The sequence below is a fragment of the Amborella trichopoda genome, chromosome 6 (assembly GCF_054954075.1).
Source record: "Amborella trichopoda isolate Santa Cruz 75 chromosome 6, AtrichopodaSantaCruz75HAP2 v2.0, whole genome shotgun sequence".
Lineage (NCBI taxonomy): Eukaryota > Viridiplantae > Streptophyta > Magnoliopsida > Amborellales > Amborellaceae > Amborella > Amborella trichopoda.
The window spans coordinates 34,415,778-34,437,100 of NC_142341.1; the positions used below are offsets into that span (position 1 = coordinate 34,415,778).

At 40.3% G+C, this 21,323-nt stretch overlaps 1 protein-coding gene across 21 annotated transcripts in view; it reads left to right on the top strand.

The window, feature by feature from the left end:
- HEMG2 (Flavin containing amine oxidoreductase family) overlaps positions 1-21,323 on the top strand; it is a 139,148-nt gene that overhangs the window by 11,655 nt on the left and 106,170 nt on the right. For 8 of the 21 annotated variants that reach the window (XM_088869800.1, XM_088869806.1, XM_088869798.1 and 5 more), the window contains exon 2: positions 18,478-18,613. Coding sequence is in view for 3 of the 21 variants with exons in the window: in XM_088869798.1 (XP_088725924.1) it covers positions 18,611-18,613 (3 nt within the window). In the remaining 18 variants the exon portion in view is untranslated. Of the gene's footprint in view, positions 1-10,310; positions 10,433-10,816; positions 10,857-18,477; positions 18,614-21,323 lie in introns of all 21 variants that reach the window. The other 13 variants (XM_088869803.1, XM_088869788.1, XM_088869799.1 and 10 more) reach the window with 2 other exon arrangements.

The window sequence follows — 21,323 nt, forward strand, 5'->3', positions numbered from 1 at the left end:
AAGAGGGGGCCACACGGCATCTGTGACGGCACATGGAAGGGGAAGGGGAGCGGGAAGGGGGGGGGGGGGGGGGGGGGTACTCAGAGGGTGCGAGAGGGCAGGGGTAATAAAAGTAGGGGCAGAGGGGGGACGGCGACGTAAAAGTTGAAAGGGGTGTGAAGACGGCGGGGAGGGACGTGTCAGGCTGCAGAGGAGCGGGGGGAGTTAATGCGGGGCCAGAGGGAGATCTTGCGGATGAAGACATGGAAGTTACGAAAACGGCCCGGGTCGAACGTTAAAGCTCGACAACGAAACTAGGTTCACTTGCGTATTAGTAATGGGCTCTTTGCTGGGTCGACGAGGAGGTGGAGGAGCTCTGGCGGGACCGTTGATCAAGGAGATCGGGCCCAACTGGTCTTCTGCCTCTGTAGTCGCCGACCTCTGACATGGAGGCTGGTCACTTGTAACTTGTTTGGCCCGAGGTGAGTGACTGGACGTATCCCGAGGCTGCCAGGATGCCGAACTTGGAGGTTTGGGGGCCGAAGACCTAGGCCACCCCGGGAGGCTCGGAAGAGGAGCTGTCGCTTATCGGGGGCATATTCTGGATTGACGCTTCTTGCGTTGCACAGTAGACTAGGCGTGGGGATCCAATGGCGGAGGGGGGGGAGGAGTATTGAAGAAGAAAGAGGACGGAGGCGAAGCTCCCATCCAAGAGAGAGACACTCGAAAGAAGAGGGATTCAACTTCAAGCCAGACGCTTGAAGGGATTAGGCTGGTATCCAGCACTTCTATAAGCAGACGGATGGATCCAAGGGAGAGGGTCTCGATAGATTTCCAGTGAATGGAATTCAGTTAACTGCACCCTTCTGCCACTTTTTTGGAAGAAAGGGAAGTTAAATTCATGGCTACTCGACTCAAGGGGCATGCCATTTATAGTGGCAGTAGGTGCAGGCTAGTCGTCTACAAAAGACGAAAGAAAAGATCGTGACGTAGAATAAAATAAAGTCTGTCTTAATGAAAAATTTGTACCCTCTAGTTATGCACAATATTGCCTGCAATTCCATCGTTTGCAGCGAAAGGAGCTCATCCAGAAATATGTGGATGAATTTTCCCTCATTGTGAGCCGAAACGAAGTCAATGAAAGTGATGACCAGCTCATCGCCTGGTGTATGAGTGGGCTGAAACATCAAATTCAAAACAAACTAATTCTACACTAGATTTGCAGTTTTGATGAGGCTTATCAATGGCCTTAAAAGCTGAAATTAAATTGTAAAATAGCCACTTTAGTGGTTGGAAATCGACCCTAGGTCAAAGGGAACACGAGGCAATAAAAAATCACAAGAAGTTGGGTCTAGCTTACACCCAAATGAGGCATTTACCGGCAAAGCTCTAGCTGTGAATAGGCCCTCCAAATCTGAGAACAGGTTCAGAATGTTAGAATTGTGGTGAGATTAGCCAGCATTCGCCAGTCTCATGATTGTCAGAAACAAGAAGCTGGCAACATCTCCTAGATGCAGATGGCACGAATGAAGGGGAGCTTGGTGGATGGCTAGTCTTGATGAGGAGCTGGTAGGTGAAAATAAGCAAGATATTTCTAAACTTGGAGCTGATGAGGGGGAGTTTCTTGTCATTGGACAACTACTTATTGGCCCAAAGGGTTTTGAAGAGCCGTGCCTCCAAACCGACATCTTCTTGACTCATTGTAAGAGTCCTTGTGAAGGTGTGGACCATTACCATAAATAGTAGTAGCTGTAGTAATATAGTGTCTCAAGAGGTTGTAGACAAGTTGAAGTTGATATGCCTTTCTATTGGTAAAACTTTAAGGGATTCAGTTTGATGTGATGTCATACCCATGGACGCATGCCATATCGTTTGGCATCCATGGCAGTATTATCAAGTTGCCATTCACCATGAGCGACACGATAGATGGGGTGAAGATTGTTTTGAAACATCTAAAGAAGGAGTATAAACTAGAACCCAAGAGTTGGGGAGGAACATTTGTCCTTACTTCAAACAGGTTTATCGAAGAAATCAACAAACAAGGGTTATGTATGCTATGGTAGCGAAAAAAGTATTCTTCCCTTGACGAATGCCCATATAGTTAACACCCTGATCAAAACGTTTTAAGGACATGATCCTCAATGAATTACCATTGAGTTGCCACCCATGAGGACCATTCAACATTGCACTGATTTTGGTTATGGATGCCCCTCTCCCTAACTTGCTACATTATTAAATGAATCCAAGGACCATGAGGAGTTGCTCAGGTAGGTAATGGAGTTGTTGAAGAAAGCATTAATATGAGCGAGCATGAGTGATGTGTTGTCCAGCCTTGTTAACCCAAAGAAAGACGAATGTGTGTGGACAGTGGGGCAATTAATGAATTGGCAATCAAATACCGTTTCCCTCAATTGGATTTGATGACATGCTTGATATGTTGTCGGGATCAATGGTCTTTTTCAAAAAATTGACTTGAAAATTATATATCACCCGTTATGACTTAGAGGGCTTTTATGAGTGGCTGGTCATGCTCTTTGGGTTATGTAATACTCTAGACACTTGCATGAGAGTTATAAACCAAGTGCTCCACGGGCTCATTGTTAAGTTCAAGGTTTTAAAAAACACTAGACGGGCCCCTAGGCTATTGACCTGGCACCCAACACCTAGTGCTTGAGCGGGTGCCCAGAACCTCGGGTGCCTTGTAATACAAATTCTTTAGATATATACATATATCTGCTATCCGAATGCACATATATGCATATATTTGTGTTAATTTTGCAATTATTTGTATTTATATGTATTGTATCATAAATCGCTTTCTTTACAAGTTTGGGAACCCTTTTACATGGGGCAGCATCACCTCTAATACCGGCAAGATGTTTCTTGAATCTATTTATGCCGGCATTAGAAGCATGTCCACAAAAATTGCACATATATATATTTTTTTTAATTCTTATCTGGGCCAACACAATATTTCCCATAAAAGACATTTCAAATCCGAAAGAGGAAACTCAAGTGCAGAGTATAAACTAACATTTTTGCCTGATCTCTACCTTTTGATGTTTGTGATGTCAATCGAGCTACAACTCACCTCAAAAGTCTTGTAACACCTCCGCTAGCACCCTAAAGATAATTAAAATGAGAAAAGATAAGCTTTGGATGCTTCTTCAAATCTCAGTTTTTTATTTTTGGATTCTAAGAAATAGGTAAAGTTAATTGATTTAGTTGTCTTTTTTAACTTTGGGGGTTTAAAATAACCCCCATAGTCTTTTTAAGGAATTTTGGGGTTCAAAATTACCCCAATTGCCATCAGGGGCTTCTTTAAAATCGGAAAAAGGGACCACGGCCTTGGGCATCCACCCAAAATTGTGCACTGGGCACTCACCTGGGTCGCTTGGGCAGACGCTTCTGCCTACGTACTGGCCCTCGGAAAGGACGCCTAGGCCTAGACATGCGCCCTAAGCCCCTTGGGCGCCTAGGCTCTGGGTGGGTTATTTTCACTTTTGTAGTAGTGTATTTGGTTGATATCCGCGTTTACAATCCAAACACATTTGCACATTTCCACAGTAGGTGTTGGGAGGTCCTTCAAAAAGAAAAGTTTGTAAACCTCAAAAATGTTCCTTTTTCATTAATAGTCTAGTATTTTTGCGGTCTTGGTGTCTTGAGAAGGGGTCAAGGTTGATCCTACCAAGGCACAAGCCATTATGGACTGGTTGGCACCTAAAACATGACGGGTGAAAAGTTTTCTTTGTTTCGCAACATTTGGCAGAGGACTTGTCCAAAATTTTAGTAGCATAACATCATCCATTATTGATTGTATGAAGAAAGGGGTGTTTGAGTGGACTTGGGAGCTGAAAACAACTTCAAATTGGTAAAAGAAAGAATGATGAGTGCTCCTGTCCTTGCACTTCCAAATTTTTGAAAAGTCGTCCAAGTGGAGTGGGATGCTGCGACGATGGGAATCGGAAGAGGGCAGATAAGTGGCCTTCTTTATCGAGAAATTGAGTGGGGCAAACACTAATTACTCTACTTCCAATGTAGAGTTCTATATGATAGTTCAAGCCTTGAGACACTGCAGGCTCTATCTCATTCAAAGCGAATTTTTCTTGTTCTCAGACGATGAAACTTTGACTTGTCTAGGTGCTCAAAAGAGACTGAATTGAAGGCATGCAAAGTGGGTCTCTTACTTATAATAGTTTGCATTTGCAATCTGCCACAAATCTACTCTACTTATGATGCAGAGTTCTATATGATAGTTCAAACCACCCTGGAGGCTTTATCTCATTCAATGGGAATTTTTCTTGTTCTCAGACGACGAAGCTTTGACTTGTCTAACTGCTCAAAAGAGACTGAATGGGAGGCATGCAAAGTGGGACTCTTACTTATAATAGTTTACATTTGCAATCTGCCACAAATTGGGTAGCCATAACAAGATGGGTGATTCACTGAGCCAGAGTGTCATCTCCTTGATACTTTTGCCCCCTCGGTAGTGGGTTTTGATTCCCTACCTCAAGCTCATGCTACTGACCCATGCTTCTCTAAAATACTTAAGCAACTTGTGCAAGGAGAAGGCGAGATATGCATTATGTTTTGCAGGATGGCTTTCTCTTTGAAGGAAGTAGGCTTTACAATCCTGAGGGGTCACTTCACATCCAAGTCATGGGTGAGATGCATTGTGACAACCTTAGCGGTCACCTTGGATGGAATAATACAACAATCCTTGTGGAAGTACTTCTGGCCCAAACTAAAGAGAGGTCCGCTACTCTGTGGAGCACTGGCGAGTGTGCCAATTAGTGAAAGGATGACCTCAAAACACTAGCCTTTAAACTCCCTTTAGCCATTTGCCATCGACCATTCCCTTAGCCGTTATGGTGGGGCTTCTCCACACCTTGAGAATGTGCGACTCTATCTTTGTGGTGGTAGATAGGTGCTCAAAAATGGCCCACTTCAGTCCTTGCTGAAGCACTTTAGATGCAACTCAAGTGGCTGATCTTTTAATTAAGGAAGTGCTCTGCCTTCCTGGTGTACCAAAAACCATCATCTCCGAGATTTGTGTGCCATTTTCGGAGTACCTCATGGAAAACGTTAGGCAGTAAACCACAATATAGCAGTGCCTTTACCCTCAAACTGATGGCCAAACCGAGGTTGCCAACTGAAGCCTTGGTGTTTTGTGGAGGAACCTTGTTGGGGATAAGCCTTTTCAATGGGATTGTGTTTTACCTCAAGCGGAACTCACCTATAATACTTCTCTTAATCGGTCTATTGGGATGAATCCATTTGAGGTGTGTATGGTTTGCTGCCAAGAAAGGTGCTTGATCTAGTCCCTTTGCACGAGGAGGTGTAAGCTAGAGATGATGTGGATGTTTGGGGGTATATTGTCTCAATAACATTACTAAGGGAAACTTATGAGGAAGTGACATTAAATAAAAGGGCACCACTAGTAGAGTGCGGGGACATCAATAAAAAAGATGAGAGAAGCCGTTCTACTAGAAAATGAGGAGCATTTGGCCTAATGCACCCTTAGATCGATGATCAAATTACTTGGAGTACAGTATGGTCGGTCAAATATGCCTGAAGAGTCCATTCTATTATTCTGAATTTTAATCTGATACCATAAGACTATCCCCCAAATTTCACCTCAAACCGACTTCGAATGATAAAGATATGGATTTGGCATGTCAGGAACCCAGATGAGATGCCCTAAAACGACCCTATAATTACAAAGCAATCCTATGGAGGTTGTATGCTAATGGTCTGATAATTTTACAAAAGGAAGGAACCATGGTGAAAATCTCAAATTTTTAATTTTAGGCTGATCCGATTTTGTGTCATCGAGAAATGGATTTGACAAAGGAAAAATTTTCAGGGGGACGGACACATTTTGCAAAGGGGCCCCACCGAATATAGATCCAAATGCCCTATTATTGTAGAAGGAATGATATGTTATGAAAGGGCTAACATCCAAATTTGAGCTTGATCCAAAGTCGAATGAATGAGATATGGCCATTTCAACTGTGTAAGACTCAGTGAGGGTGTACACTATTTGGCTTACTTTTACAAAGCATCCTTGAGAAATCAGCTGCCAAAGTGGCGAGAAATTTTATGAGAAGAAGGTGTAAATAAGAAAACCATATCCTCCAAATTTGAGTCCAATCTGATGTCCGGAAGTACCTGTTCTAATGTTCTCTTGGTTGGACTACAAATGGACTACCAATATTTTTCTGAAAAGACCTTAGCATACCATATGGTCGAGCGGGCTATGGGAGTTGCAGCAGCCACAAGAAATTTTTAGGCAAATTGGCAAGGCAATATCTCATAGATGCCAAGACCAAATGGGCTCAAATTTTAGTATATCGCTCCTTGTTACATGGGCTTTCAAACGGTATATACATCAAGGGGGTTCCTTGACTCAATCATGCCTATTTCGAAGGAAAAAGAAAGGGGATCAAAATAATTGAAAAGGTTGCAGCCCCAATGACCTCCGATCATTTCTTCGAAAAAAGAAGGGGAATCAAAGTCATTAAAAAAGTTGCAGCCCCTATGACCTCCAATCATTTTTGGGCCAATGTGTCATGATTCGAGAAGTATTTTGGACTGAAATTTGGCAAGGATATTCCTGACTCAGCACCGCTCATATCACTGTATAGAAATTTCACAATGAAAGTCAAATTGAGGGAGAAATTCCAGAGAGAAGTTGCTTGAAAATTTTGGTATCATAGTTTCCAAAACTGGAAAGAAATGAAATGGCCATAACTTGGCGGAACGATGATCTCTTGAGCCGAAAATTGCGCCAAACGATGATCTCATGGCCCTTCAGATGAATTTGGTAGCTGATTGTCGAGTGGACATTAAATAAGGGTGCATTAAAGAGCCATGAAGAAGCATGAAAAAAATTGCTAAAAGTGGAAAATCAAGATTAAAATGTGGATACCTTGTTAAATTTAGCGTGTTTTGCATAAATTTGACACAAAACGGTCATGATGGGATTTGCAACAATTTAATGAAAGAAATTTGAGCCAAAATGGTGGAATTACGGTCCAATTTGATAGGTTTTGCTGGTGGATGAAGAAGGAAGCCTCCTCTGGTGTTCTTTTTGGCCATTTCCATCCCTAGCTCGAATTTACTTTTAATAATCCACCTCCCATTGAGCCATGCTTTTGATTTTCCACCCACCAACTTTAGATATTCCACCCATGTGTTCCCATGTTTAAAGGTTGGATAATTGAGATTAAGAGCCAACCTAAGAAATAGAGTACTTTACCTCTAAGCCTCTTCCATACTACCCAATTTCCCCTCACATCTTTTCAAAATCCCCAAAATATTCAACAATTCCTAAAAGAATGCAAAACTCCCTTAGAACTTATCACTTCCAGGCCTAACCCCTTGGAAGTCCAAAATCCAGGAAAGCCCACTTCTCAAAAGAACCTAAAACTTTCGAACACCCCAAACTTCATAACTTTTCATTTCTAGCCCCTAGCCTTAGTGTGTGCGAGGGTTAGGCAGGTCTTGAGTAGATTGTGGTTGCTCTAGGAAGCGAGGTTCTTCACTGAAGCTGGAAATTGCATGAAGCTCAACCCTATTCAATTGCATGAAGCTGATGGTGATTCCACAAGTGAGTGGACCATGGATCTAAGACCAAAGCGTTTATTTGAGGGTGAGGATCTTACGTGGCTTGATGTCGAGCTAGCAACAGGGACTATTGAAGAAGATTGACCTAACACTAGAGCACAAAGGAGTAGAGGAGCTGCTGGGTCTAGTCGCACTCGCACATTAGCTTCAGATGTCGAGGAGGAGGAAGCCGACTTAGAGGAGACCGAGGAAGAAGAATACATGGAGGCCGTCGAGGATGATATTGATGATGCACATGACGACTCTCAAGATGACTTCTCTGGTTGATAATTGAAAAATTGACTTCAAATTTCAAAATTGACTCTCAATATGGATGATTGTATTAAGTTATTAACTATTAACTCTTCTTGAGCTTGACTTTTGGTTTGTAGTATCACTATGTTGTGCTTATGGTTGTGCTTATTGTTGTGCCTATGGTTGTTGATGGTTGTGCTTTTGTGCTTATGGTTGCGCTTATGGTGTAAATTTGTGCTTATGGTTGTTGATTGTTGAATGTTTTATGAAGCTAGTTTCAAGTTTCTAGTTTCTATCAGGGGATAGTGAATAACTGGATATAGAATTTTCGACAGCTAATAATTTTCAAGTTAATCATTAAACTAAAATACCTACTATCACATATATCACCTCCATATTTTTTTCTATGCATTAACCTATTTTTTTTAGATTTTTTAAATTTGTTTTACATTTATTGACCGCATCGTCGCGATGCACCTGCATTCGGGCCGCATCGAGATTGGCCCCCTTATCGCTTTTGGCCGCATCCCGCATTTTAAAACACTGTTCTTCAGCCGGCTTGACGGTTTCCGTCGCCGGGTTTGATACCGTCGCACATCCTAAAGAGCAGGGGCATCCCTGATATTTTATAAAATTGGATGTCTAAGAGGGTCAGCTATACCGGATCCTGGAGTGAACGTCCCCACGTTGTACTTGCTTTATTGTGAGCAATAAAAATATTATCGTTTTAATTTTGTGCCTCTGTACTGGTTTTCTTCTGGGCTATTGAGTCATTCAACGTGCACACACCAACATCTTTTAAAACACATTCAAGACATCCGTTGTCAGCCGCATCCCGTATATATTCGGCCCCATCCCATATATGCGGCCGCATCATGCGATATGTGCAAGAGGCGCATCGCAAAACAATGCATATGCACTTTGTTGTGATGCGCTTGCATATGCGTGGCATCCCATCGCATATGCAGCCGCATAGCGCATATGTGGCGCACGGTGATGGGGAAGGTAAACCCTACGAAAAGGGGTATTGAAGTAATTTTTCCCCAAAAAGAGGGGGGAAAAGTCTTTATGGGGGTATTGGACCCCGCGAAAACATCAATAACAGCCATGAAAGTGGCTTTTTTGCCTCCATTCAATCACAAAAAAAATAGAAATTTTTTTTTGGAGAAGATATTTTGATTTGGTCTTGTTGGATATTTGCTTGTTGATTGGGATTAGTTTGGGTGTTGATTTGAGGAAGTTTGAGGGAACATTTCACAATATATTGAGTTATTGATATTTTCTTCAATTAATCAATAAGTTTTTATTTCCTAATACAATTTTTCTTTTTTTGGGGCAATGTCTTTTCACAATCTTCTAGTAACAAGGATCTGGCATGGAAATATACAAATCTTAGAAAGACCAAAATTTTGTTGTTTGTACTCTCTGTGGAAATACTTATGTAGGGGGCATTAACCTATTCTTTTCTGTGCATTAACCTATTTTATGAGATTTTTTAGAATTTTTTTATATTTATTGACCGCATCGGGGTGATGTTCCCACATCTTGACCACATTGAGCTGCATCGCCATATTGGTCCATCGACCGCATCGGGACTGCATTCCGCATTTTAAAACACTTGGTGTACCTTAGGTGTTGAGCGCATTTTAAAACACTGGGTGTACTATAAGCTTAAAAATAAGAAGATTGGATTATGTTAAGTACTTCAAAAGATGGAGGAGAAGGCCTACAAGACTGAGCTTCCTGAAGGATATGAAATTTCACCCATTTAAAACATCTTTGACTTGTCTGAGTATCAATAGGAGGTTGTTGTGGAAGGTGATGCTTAGTGGGAACCACATCTCTGCCCAAATGGAAGGCAAGGTAAAGAGGATTTTGGTCTGCCGAATCATCTTTACCCACAGCAGAAATTCCAACTAGTATTTGATATGGTGAAAGGGCAAGCTGATGCCAAGAGTTCGTGGTTTCTAAAGAAGAACTAATAAAGATTGTAACTGAAGACCTTGAGGACTTCAATGTCGATTTGAACTCGAGGATGAGTTCCCTTTGACTGGGGTAGATTGATGCAGAAAATAAAAGAAAGTTTAGTTAATATTTTGTGGACTGTGATTTCTCTTTTAATTTCTTGGTAAGGCATTGGTATTTTGAGTATTTTTCCCTATAACAGGCATTTCTGGAATATACAGAAATGCTAGGGTGTTTTAATTTACACTTTGTGCATGGGGAAATTCAGTAGGGAGATGTTAGAATTTGAGTTTGAAATTTGGTTCGGAAGAGTTATTGTGCTGGGCTTGGGAAGGGGAAATAATTTGCTTGGGAAGAGGTCTTGTGCATGGCTTGGAAAGGGGTATTGTCCACTAATGTTCCTAAAAAAGTTAAGAGAACTTTGGCCTGGGAGCCATGCCAAGTCTATTAAAAGAGGAAGAATTTTACCTTGCTGGAATTTAATGTTTATACTTTAATTTCAGAAATCAAGAACGTGGTTCCCATTTTGGGGTGGTTCTTGGACCCTCATTCAAGCCATTGAAGCGCTTTGTTAGCTCCAGCCCATTGTCTTTGAGTCACAGCTAAAATCCTCAGTTTGCACTAGGTTGTGATCTATTTCTCTCTTTTTCCTCTTTGTTCTACATCACATGGTTGTTCACTTAGTGTGCATTTATGGGACCTTATGCCACTCCAATTTGATCCTCTTGAAAAATTCAAATATACTTACTTTTCATGTGGTCTTTTTCCTTGCATGAAATTTGTTGCCTCAGTCGAAGATGTCTGTATCACTGTTCAGTTGATATAAAACAGTTTCATAAGATACATTTTGAAATGGCATAAAGTCGTCAGAATTCTTGTTCCAATAATATTTATTCTTGCTAAATTTATTGTAGCTGTTCTGGAACATTTGTATATTCTAGTTTTTATTCTTCAAGCCAATGTGAGCATCAAACACCAATAGGAATATCACAGAGAAATTTCCTTGCAGGTTCCACAAAATCAGTTGCAGTTGTGGGTGGAGGTGTCAGGTATGTCGTTATAACTATAATTAGCGTAATTCTGTATCGATCATTCTAACTTATCATATTATTAAGGGCTTTCTAAGAAAAAGGCCTTACTAGATTATATTTTTAAAACATTGGGCTTATTGACAATTTTTTTGACTTTAGCTCCCTTGCTGTTTAGAGGGGCAAATGGACCATTTTGTTCCCTTTTAACAAAAAATCCTTGGCCCTCATTTTTTCTCATCTTGCACATCTTTTTCCCATGGTTTCTTCCCTCCCCTTTGTCTATCCCTCTAAAAACTCAATTTTTAAGCCCTTCCCTCTCTTACATTCTCTTTATAAAAACCCAACTCATTATACCTTCTTCTCCTACTCTCTCCTTTGTATACCTAATATGTTCTTCTCCACTACCACATTCTCTCGCTAGAAAACCAACCCAATTCTTGCCACTTCTCATATTCTTTCTCTAGAAACCTATCTCATTTTTCCTTCTACTCACGTAAGTTTTCTCTAGAAACCCCACCCCTTTCTTGCCTCCTCTCATATTCTCTCTCTAGACACCAATCTGATTTTAGCCTCCACTCACATTCTCTCTCTAGACACCCCCACCCCATTCCTACTTCCTCTCACATTCTTTGGAGAGAGAATGTGAAAGAATTTGAGAGGAGAGAAGAATCTGTTGGGTTTTCAAATAGAGGATGTGAGAGGAGGGAAGAAACCATGGGGAAAAAAAAGATTGATGAGAAGCTTTAAGATTATGTTATTAAAAGAGGGGCAAATCAGTCTACTTACCCCCTCAAGTGGGATGGCCAAAGTCCAAAACAAAATCTCATGAGGTCTCATATCTTAAAAGAGAATTCTTATTAAGGCTTTTTTCATAAGAAGCTCCTTTATTTACTGTGGTTACAAGTGTCTTCACTTTCGAGGACAGGGTGACTTGATTGAAGCAATTGATGTGCCCATGTCTGTCTTTTCCTTTCTCAATGTTTATTATAGTCAAGACGTGAATTTGTACACCATAAAAGAAATATATTTTTGGGGTCATACTTGCCTTTACTGACCCCCAGAAAAATCCCTTGCTATCAGGTCTCCAAGATCGTCCTCCTCCTCTTTATCTGCACCTTCTCCTTCCCCTTCCCCTTTCCTTTTTTCCCTTTTTTTGGACCATTTCCTTCCCCTTTCTCTGTGTTTGGGATCTAGTAGCTCTCATAGGGCTTGATGCCAAACCAGCCGCCTCTTGCACTTGGGTTTATGTCAAGCTCTCTCCCTCGAATATAGGCTCATCCCCATCATCTTGCTCGACCAACCATTTGCTTGTTGGATCTAAATCTTTCTCAATTATGGGGTCTTCAATTTGAAATCGCTCTAGATGGCTCTCCTTCAGCCTTTGATTGTACTGAACGCCTTCAGCAGCATGCCTCTCTCTCTCTAAACAAGGTCGTTTAGTCTCTTCTGCTCGAGTCTATTTCTCTTCTCTGTATGCACTTGTTTCATAGTTTACCGTTGCTCTATTCCAATTCTTTAGTTAAAAAAAAGTATTGATAAAGTTGTTCTCGTAAATTGATAGAAGTAAGGGTAAATAGAATACTAACCATCTCGAATGTGTTGAAGTTGCGCTCTTAGCTAGACGATGTACAAGTTAAGTTCAAAATCCGTTGCGGCATCCTTTGAAAGTTGGGGGCAGTTTGTCCATGGTTGGCCCACCAAAAGGCTATAATACATTTTAAAATAAAAATAAGTAGAATATATATATCTATGTAAATTTAGAATTTAAAAAAGTGGAGTCAAGTAAAATTTAAATGACAAATACATCTTCAACTTACATGGATTTATCTTTGTCATTTTCCTTATTGCGATGTCCGTCCCAAGTGTCACCGTAGAGTAATGATATAAGTCAAGTTCCATAGACACTTTGTCTTGAACATTTGAGTCAGGGTGGAGACTCACAATTGTTAAATGCTACCATGATGGAATCTGTTCTCTCTATCTCAGGATCAAATTAGAAATATGCAGGGTTGAGAAAATACCATGCTAGGTGTAGGGGTCTCTTTAGCTGCGTATCCCACTTATCATCTACAATTTTCAAGATGGGGCCTTATTGTTTTTCATCTTGCTTCAAGTGCTGCTTGATTTCTTCTCTTGTAACCTCTATTGTTTTGAAAATATGTCCCATTGCTGGTTCCTTTTCACTATCAACAAGGCGAAGCACTTTCACAAGTGGCTCAAAAATATCAAAGAAAAACTGAATCCCACTACAAACTTGGTTACATAATAATGTCATCGATCTTTTTCCCCTTAACCTCCATAGACCACTTGCACCCCTTCGATGCTTCAGATACAAACATGGTTCGAAGCTTGTCCCTTTGCTTATTCAAAGAATCCAAAGGTAAACCTGGTGACGCCTAGCCTGGCCAAGTCAATCCCATCTGTAAGCTTCCACATCATTGCCAAAACATGAGTGTAGTTGGCTATAAATGAAAACTATTATAGCTCTTTTTCTATCGTCTCATGCACCACTTTCTTTGTTCTAATTTTCGCAAGCATGAGACCTATACAGTGAGCCGTGCAAGGCTCGAAACCTCCAGTAATCTAGCAGTTGCCATATTCGACTTAGCCAAATCTGTGATAACTGCACAACATGTGCGCCCCCACCTTTGCAATGCACTGATCCACAACATTATATATGAAGGCGGCATCAATAGACTTCAAAAAAACAGTTCTTATGGCAATTAACTAATAAGTTTCTGATACTACTAGACCTCCTGTCAGTCCACCAATATGTCATGTTAGTCACCTGACATCTGCCCTAAGAATCCTTGTGGGTCTTTAAGTAGTCATTTGTTAATTCTACCTCTTACCTCAATAAAGGCCCCTTAGCTCATAAGATGTAGGGGGCCTATATCCTGGCCAAATTGCCCCACTACCTCTAACATAGCATGAAAACTCCTTAAATTGGCAGTATTAAATGGGAGACCCGCTTGAAAGTACCATCGAACCACATACTGATTCACCCTTTCTCTATCTTGCTTCTTCAAATGACTCTCTAGAGTACTTTGTGCCGGTTCCTTTTCGCAAACCACCACGTCGGGATTGGGAGGAGGGAAGAATGTATCAAGAGGCTCTGTTCTTCGAGGTCTCTTATGCTCAATGGTACTTGGTCTACTTATGGAGGCTTCTTCCTCTTCATCTTCCTCATCTATTCCAAGGATGTTTACAGAGGTCCTGATGTCTTGATATCCCTTCTTGACCTATTCTTTCTTCTTTTGGTTCCCTTCCAAGTGATCTAGCATCTCTATCCTGACGTCTGTAAGGACTTGGGTACATGGTGCTACATCCCCTCTTACACCCGCTCATAGTTACTAGAATCTCTCTTCGGACCCTGCGAACCTTTTTTTTGAAACCTCAGAAACTCGATTGCTTCATTTCGGAATCTCGATTCCGTACCTAGGTGGGAACCTTTTTTTGCAACATAGGAAACTCGGTTCCTTAATTTCGGTATCTCGATTCCTCACATATTTGGAAACCTATTTTCGGAACCAAGGAAACTTGTTTCCTTAATTTCGGAATCTCGGTTCAACACTTCTTTTAAAAACATTTTTCAGAACCAAGGATACTCGATTCCTTAGTTTCGGAATCTCGGTTCCTAAATTTCGGAATCTCGATCCAACATATCTAGAGAAATTTGAACCCCCTAATTGTGGGTAGACGCTCCCAAATAGATTGAATCTCGCTTCCAGCGAGGTTTAAATCTTGATTCCATGTTAAATGATACATGATTCTACACGTAATGGAGCTCGTTTCGTCAGGGTTTAGAATCATCTACATCGTATAAAACATTGGTTCCTTGTAAATAATAACCACAAAAGTAATGCTTTATTTTCTAGTGGATATCATGTTTTAAGGTCCCAAACGATAGCATTAGGTGGCATGTGTACTAGAAGGGGGTATTATTATTTATAAAGCATGTATTTTAGAAGGAATTTAATGAGGTTGTGTTGTTTTTTAGTTATCTTTATTATGTTTCTTATATTTGTGTTGATGTAAACTGCTATAGTTTTTTTACTTGTTCATAGTTATGTGAATTGCTCGAGTGACTTGCACCACGTCTCGTCTTGCAACATTGCTTAGTGCTTTACTACTGATTGCAAAATGGTTATTAGTAATGTTATTTTTACGCAGTTCCAAAAATCTATTCCCAAAAATCTAATCTTCAAATGCTCTGATAGTTATTAAGTTATAACCGCCTTTGTTACCTACAAAAGACATCATCGTCATGTTTAGTAGTTAGTAGTAGCACTTTAAAACTCTAAATATTTAAATTTGATAGTTCATTCTCTTGAAGGGGCGAGTTGGTGTTCCAGTACTGGTTTTGCCAACCACATTCTCCCTCAGATGATACACTAACACATGTCGATGCCACCATCTTTCCTTCATGCACAACATGCAGCATTGTAGCTACGACACTGCCTATAGGCCCTATACCACACACTGTCATGGCTTGAGCTTGAGTAAACCCAAACTCCTCTAATGTCTAAACAATCTACACAATGATACCTGACACTTCCTAAACGGTATTGCTGTACTCCTAATGTCTAAAAAGTCTACCCAGTGACGCCTGACCAACTCACCCCTTCAATACTTCAGAAACTTGATTCCAAATTTGTTAGAATCACGATTCTACACAGCAACATATTTATGTACCACATATGTTGCAAACTCGAATTAGGTGATGTCGGAAACTCGATTCCACTATTGTAATTCTCGATCTCAAACCAGCATGGATCTCTGATCCATATACTTCAGAAACTTGATACCAAATATGTTTGAAACACGATTCCATAGATGATGGAAACTTGATTCCAAATATGTTAGAATCACGATTTCATAAATGATGGAAACTCGAATCCGCATAGGTCGGAAGCACTATTCCATATATGGTGGAAACTCGATTCCGCATATGTCGGAAACTCGATTCGATAGATGACGGAAACTCGCTTTTACATAATAATGAAACTTGACACTTGGAGTGTCGAACCCAAGGGGATGGGAACCTCGATTCCATGGAGGCCAGAATCTCGATTCCATATGTGGATGATACTTGGACCTATTCCGATCGTACTCGATTCTTGAAAATTAAGAATCTCGTTCCCAGCGATTCCTATTGTACGGACGACGATTCCTACAATGGGAAACTTCTAGCCCGGCGCGATTCCACGATTCCGGTTTTTGAAACGATACGGGTTCTTAGGCGTTTCCAACAACTATGCACCAGCTAAATACTTTTTTTCAATCCATTAATGCTAGCATTGTACACCTTTTTGCAAAACTTGCATGCTACTTTATTCTTGTCACTAGGGTTGGAACAATGTCCATATTTCGAACCCGGACCACTTTGTTTACTTGAAGCTGAGGAAGACATTTCACCTACAACCCTTATCTATCAAGTATCATCCTAACCTAAGCCTGAAAATTACACAGAAACAACAAAGTCAAACATGAAAATATTTACAAGAAGTGAAAATTATAAATACATGCACAAAAGCAAGATTAATTTACAATCACTAGTCTAAATACTTGAAACTTCAAATTAGTCATCCAAAATAAAATAAAAAAGGTCATCTAAAAAATTACAAATAGGAAATGAAGTAGAAATAATTGTTACATTGACCCTTTAATATCTTGAGTTCTTAACAATCCAAGGACGAAGTAAAGCAAGCATGATCAAGCCAAAAAATAAATCTAGGTAAAACATACATATTAAAATTGCAATGAAATAACACAAAATCGAAAAAACATTTTATGCATGCAATTATTTAACAAGCAATTGTTAAACTAACTAATAAAAAATATTATGGGGATAAAAATTATGGTATATGAAATTATACAAGTAAACTCATGTATAAAAGTAAACAAAAAAAAACAATATTCATTCGATTTGGAAGCAATGGGCTTTTTCCATTGAATTGCTTTCCCAAAGACCCAAACTAAATATCAAAATGGGAAAATAATAATCCAAATACTCAATAACATATCAAATGGATATCATAAATTATGACAAAAAAAAATACAAATAGCAAAGAGTAACATCATAAGACATTGTGAAAAAAAAAACCTATATAACCTAATCAAAACTATTGAAATATGCCAACCTTCTTCAAGTGGATCGATATCGGGCCAAACCGAAATGTTTTGGTTCCCAAATCTCCTCTTTTAGAACAACTATAAGCCTAAAACAGATTGGGGATGAATAACCTTTAATTTCGTGACCATTCGAGGTGGTTGAAATAAATTTCGATTTCTCTATAAATCTTCAAATCTTGTGTTTTTCAAGGTTTTTCTCACTCTAAACTTCACTAAAATGTTCTTTCCCCACAAAGCCCCTTTTTCCCCTTTTTTTGGGGTAAAAAGACATTTTTGCCGAATGGTCGAGTGCCATTTTCTGCCGTGGGTCGAGGTGGTGCCTAGGCACCCGCCTTTCACGCTGCCTAGAAGGGTGTGTTGAGTGCCTAGGTGGGTGCCTTGATGGGCCCCCTTAGAGCATACCGCCTAGGCGGCGAGACGGCTGAATTTACGTTCACTACTTTCATCCATGTCCTTTTGAGTATTCCTCTTGCCCTTTTGGAGCCTTCTATTTGAACACAATTGGGCCTCCTAATCGGCACTGTATTAGGTCTATATTGCACATTGCAGCCCATCTAAGCCTACTTTTCCCCATCTTATTGTCTATTGGAGCCACCATTAAGTTCCCTCGGATGTATTAATCTAAATTCTATCATTTCTTGTTTTGCCACTCATTCATCTCAACATCCTCATCTCAACTACACTCATTCTAGGGGATATGTTGTTTTTTGACTGCCCAACATTATATCCCATAAAGCATGGTTAATCTTACAGCCATCAAATAGAACTTCCCCTTCTGTCTCATTGGTATGTTGAGATCACATAAAACTCTTGATGCACCTCTTCACTTTACCCCACTCAACTCTAGTTCTATGTGCAACATGTTCCTCAATCCCTCCATTCTTTTGGATTATCGATCCAAGATTTCGAAAATAATCTCTTTTCTGTATTTCTTGGCCATCAATTTTAATGACTTCCTCGTTTTTATTCTGATTATTATTAATCTTGTATTCCACACATTCTATCTTAGTCCGGCTAATTTTAAAACCTTTAGGTTCTATAGAATCCCTCTAAAGTTCTAACTTTGTGTTGACGCCGCCTCTAGTCTCATCAATCAAAACTATGTCATTTGCGAACAACATAAACCACGATACCTCCTCCTATAGATGCCTATTTACCTCATCCATAACCAAAACAAAGAGATATGGGTTCAATGCTGACCCCTGAATTATGGGTCGTAATTACATAGGGATTAATGTTTCTCCACTCAGATATTGTAAGGCCTCTGATATAAGCACAATAACTAGCTTGAAAATACTTTCGCTTATTGCTGATGCTTAATTGGTCAATTTTATAAGTTCTGTACATCTGGTCTCATCAAATTGATTGATGTGACTAGTAGATTCAGTCTCTTAGGTATGCATGACATCCAAAACTTCTGTTTTCTTTCTTTAAGATTGACTTTCTTTGCGTACATGTGTGCTCCTGCATGTTATGATTCGAAATTCTCTGTATTGATTTTCAGTGGGCTTACCACAGCATATAGGCTGAAATCACATGGTTTGAATGTCACTCTGTATGAATCGGAGGGAACAGCAGGAGGAAGAATTAGAAGCATTGCTTATGGTGGTCTTATATGGGAAGAAGGGGCAAATACCATGGTGAGTTTGCAAGTATATGGTGGTCTTCTCTTGGGAAATGGTCATAATCTAGACTTTTTGCGTGAATTAGATTCACAATCTAATTGGCTATGAATGACCGACAAATTTATTCAAATTGTAAAATACACAAACAAATGTAGTTCTTGTTTTAATTAAATCATAAATTTATTGTATGTTCCATCTGCGTTTGTGTACATAAAATCTGGTCGTTATTGTAAGTTGCATTTGTATCACATAGGTGTTACATAACTTACTTTCATGATTCTTTACATTCTCATGTCGGTAAGGAACTAACGATATTTTAGCTTTCTTACCTGTATTTTGAAGTTTGTATATGGGAGCCGTAATAGCCAAATGAGAACCATTTCGTATTCTCTCGTATTTGTCTTGATCAGAGTGAAAGAATTTGAATTTGGATCAAGACTCAGCAAACTGTGTCAAATTACGAGTCTGCTGCTTTTCTGTTTTGATTTTTCATTAGAAAAGGAAAAAAGGAAAATATTTAAGTTTCTAGTCTACCAACTCCTTCAAAACAATTGTGGGATTTGGATATTCTTTTTCTATTTATAAAACAATGCAAAATAAGTCAATTTGATTTGTCTAGCTTTATGATTAGTATCTAGCTTTGACTCACTACTCCAAAGGATATCATCACTTCAACATGCTAACAATCCACCCACAGTTGCAGGCATCACCTAACTCACACCAAATAACTCGGCAAGCAATACGTGATCCGTAGTCCCTTGTGGCAATTTTTGAAGAATCATGAGGATTCTTTAAATTTTTGCGGCAACAATTTTGAAATCAAAAGTTTAGAGAGAGAGAGAGAGAGAGAGAGAGAGAGAGGGAGGGAGAGGGAACTCTGTAGTTCTTTTACGATAACCGTAGTCCCAACTCTTTTTTTGTCCTTTACTCCTTTTTATTTTATTTTATGTTAATTTATTTTTTGGCAGGGTGGGTTGGGGCATGGTGGGCTGGGGGGAAGATTATGAAATTATCATCTAGAGAGCCTTACTGGCAACTTACTACTCATCCTTGCAGGTGCCCAAGGCTTTCCTTAACCTTCCTTTTGATGTCCATAAAAAAAGAAAATGTTAAAAAAAGAGAAAGCTCACTAGAGTCTGTAAAATTTAAATATTCAGCGACATTGGCTAGCAGCCCCGATAACTTGGCACGAGTTTTTTTTATAAATTCATATTTTTCCCTGTTCGGGCCTGGTTTGGTGCCACGATCTCGCCCTCCAGATTTGGATGATCTGGCGGCACGCGTCTCGGGTTTCGGGGGGAACCCGAGACTTTGAGATCGCTCTCTCAAGAACCTCGCTTAGGAGCAAGGGCAGGTATACCAACCGACGAGAGAGGAATTTAAGGTGGGTTCGGGACTTACTCGGGCTGGCTCGCATGGGTGCCCCCTTAGATCACGAAGAAAGCCCCCCACTTCTACATTTGGTTTGGAATCGCCTCTCTTAGCCTGTATTCTCCTTATTCTGCAATCACACACACATGGTTAATTTTACAAGCTAAGTGGGTCGAGGGACCCCACCTTGTCTTTAATGTACACAGGCGTGCACATTCAAAGGAGAAAAGAAAAGAAATGATGAGATGAGGGTTGCAAGAAGGAAGAAGAGAGAAGAAAAGAAAAGAAAGAGACATTTGACCGGGGTGACTAGCCTAACAAGTGGCTAGATTAGCATGATGATTGACCTGATGTGGTAGCAAGACGGGCACGATAACGCCGACCGGCACAACGGCAATATTACTCGACGACAAAACACCAACACCGACCAGCTTGGCATAACGGCTAGTTCGACGTGGCAGCAAGATGGACACGGTAACTTAGACCGGAACAACGCCAATACTGCTCGATGACGAGACTACCATGACAGTGCTAGACTTGTCCCTTGATCAAATGAGAGAGGGAGAAGAAGAAGAAAGAGAAAGAAGAGGGATAAGAAGAGAGAGAAAGAAGAGAGAAAAGAAGAGAGAAGAAAAGAGAGAAGAGAAGAGAGAGAATAGAGAAAGGGGTAAAAGAAGAGAGAAGAGAGAAAGAAGAGAGAGAAAAGCATGGACGACGATGGACTTTGCTGGCCATGACAGAGAAAGAGGAGAGAGAAAGTACATGGATGGGGATAGACTTTAGCCATTCGTGATAGAGAGAAGATGAGAGAAAGAGTATGGACGGTGATGGACTTCCACCTTCCATGATAGAAGCAAGAGGAGAGAGAATATAGACGGCGATGGACTTTCGCTATCCATGATAGAGAGAAGATGAGAGAGAAAGAACATGAACGACGATGGACCTCCGCCGTCCATGACAGAGGAAAGAGGAGAGAAAGAACATGGACGGCAATGGACTTCTGCCATCCATGACAGAGAAAGAGGTAGGAATGAGAAATGAATGTCATGCGCGGCGATGAGCATCACCGTGCACCACATGAGAAAGGAGAAATTTGGATAGTGGCCCAGCCCGCCACTCGGGTTAAGGCCTAGCTCGTTGTGCATATTTCCAGAATAAAGGAATACTGAGAACGTCATATCCAGCGATGAGCATCGCCGTGCACGAATGGAGGGGAGAGAGAAAAGAAATCAGAGTGAAGGTAAGAAAGACTAGGAGGAGGAAATAGGATTTTAGGAAAGAGGAAGAGGAAAGGAAAGTAGAAAGAAAAGAAAGGAAAAAAGAGAGGGCAAAAAAAAGTGAGGAGAGAAATTGG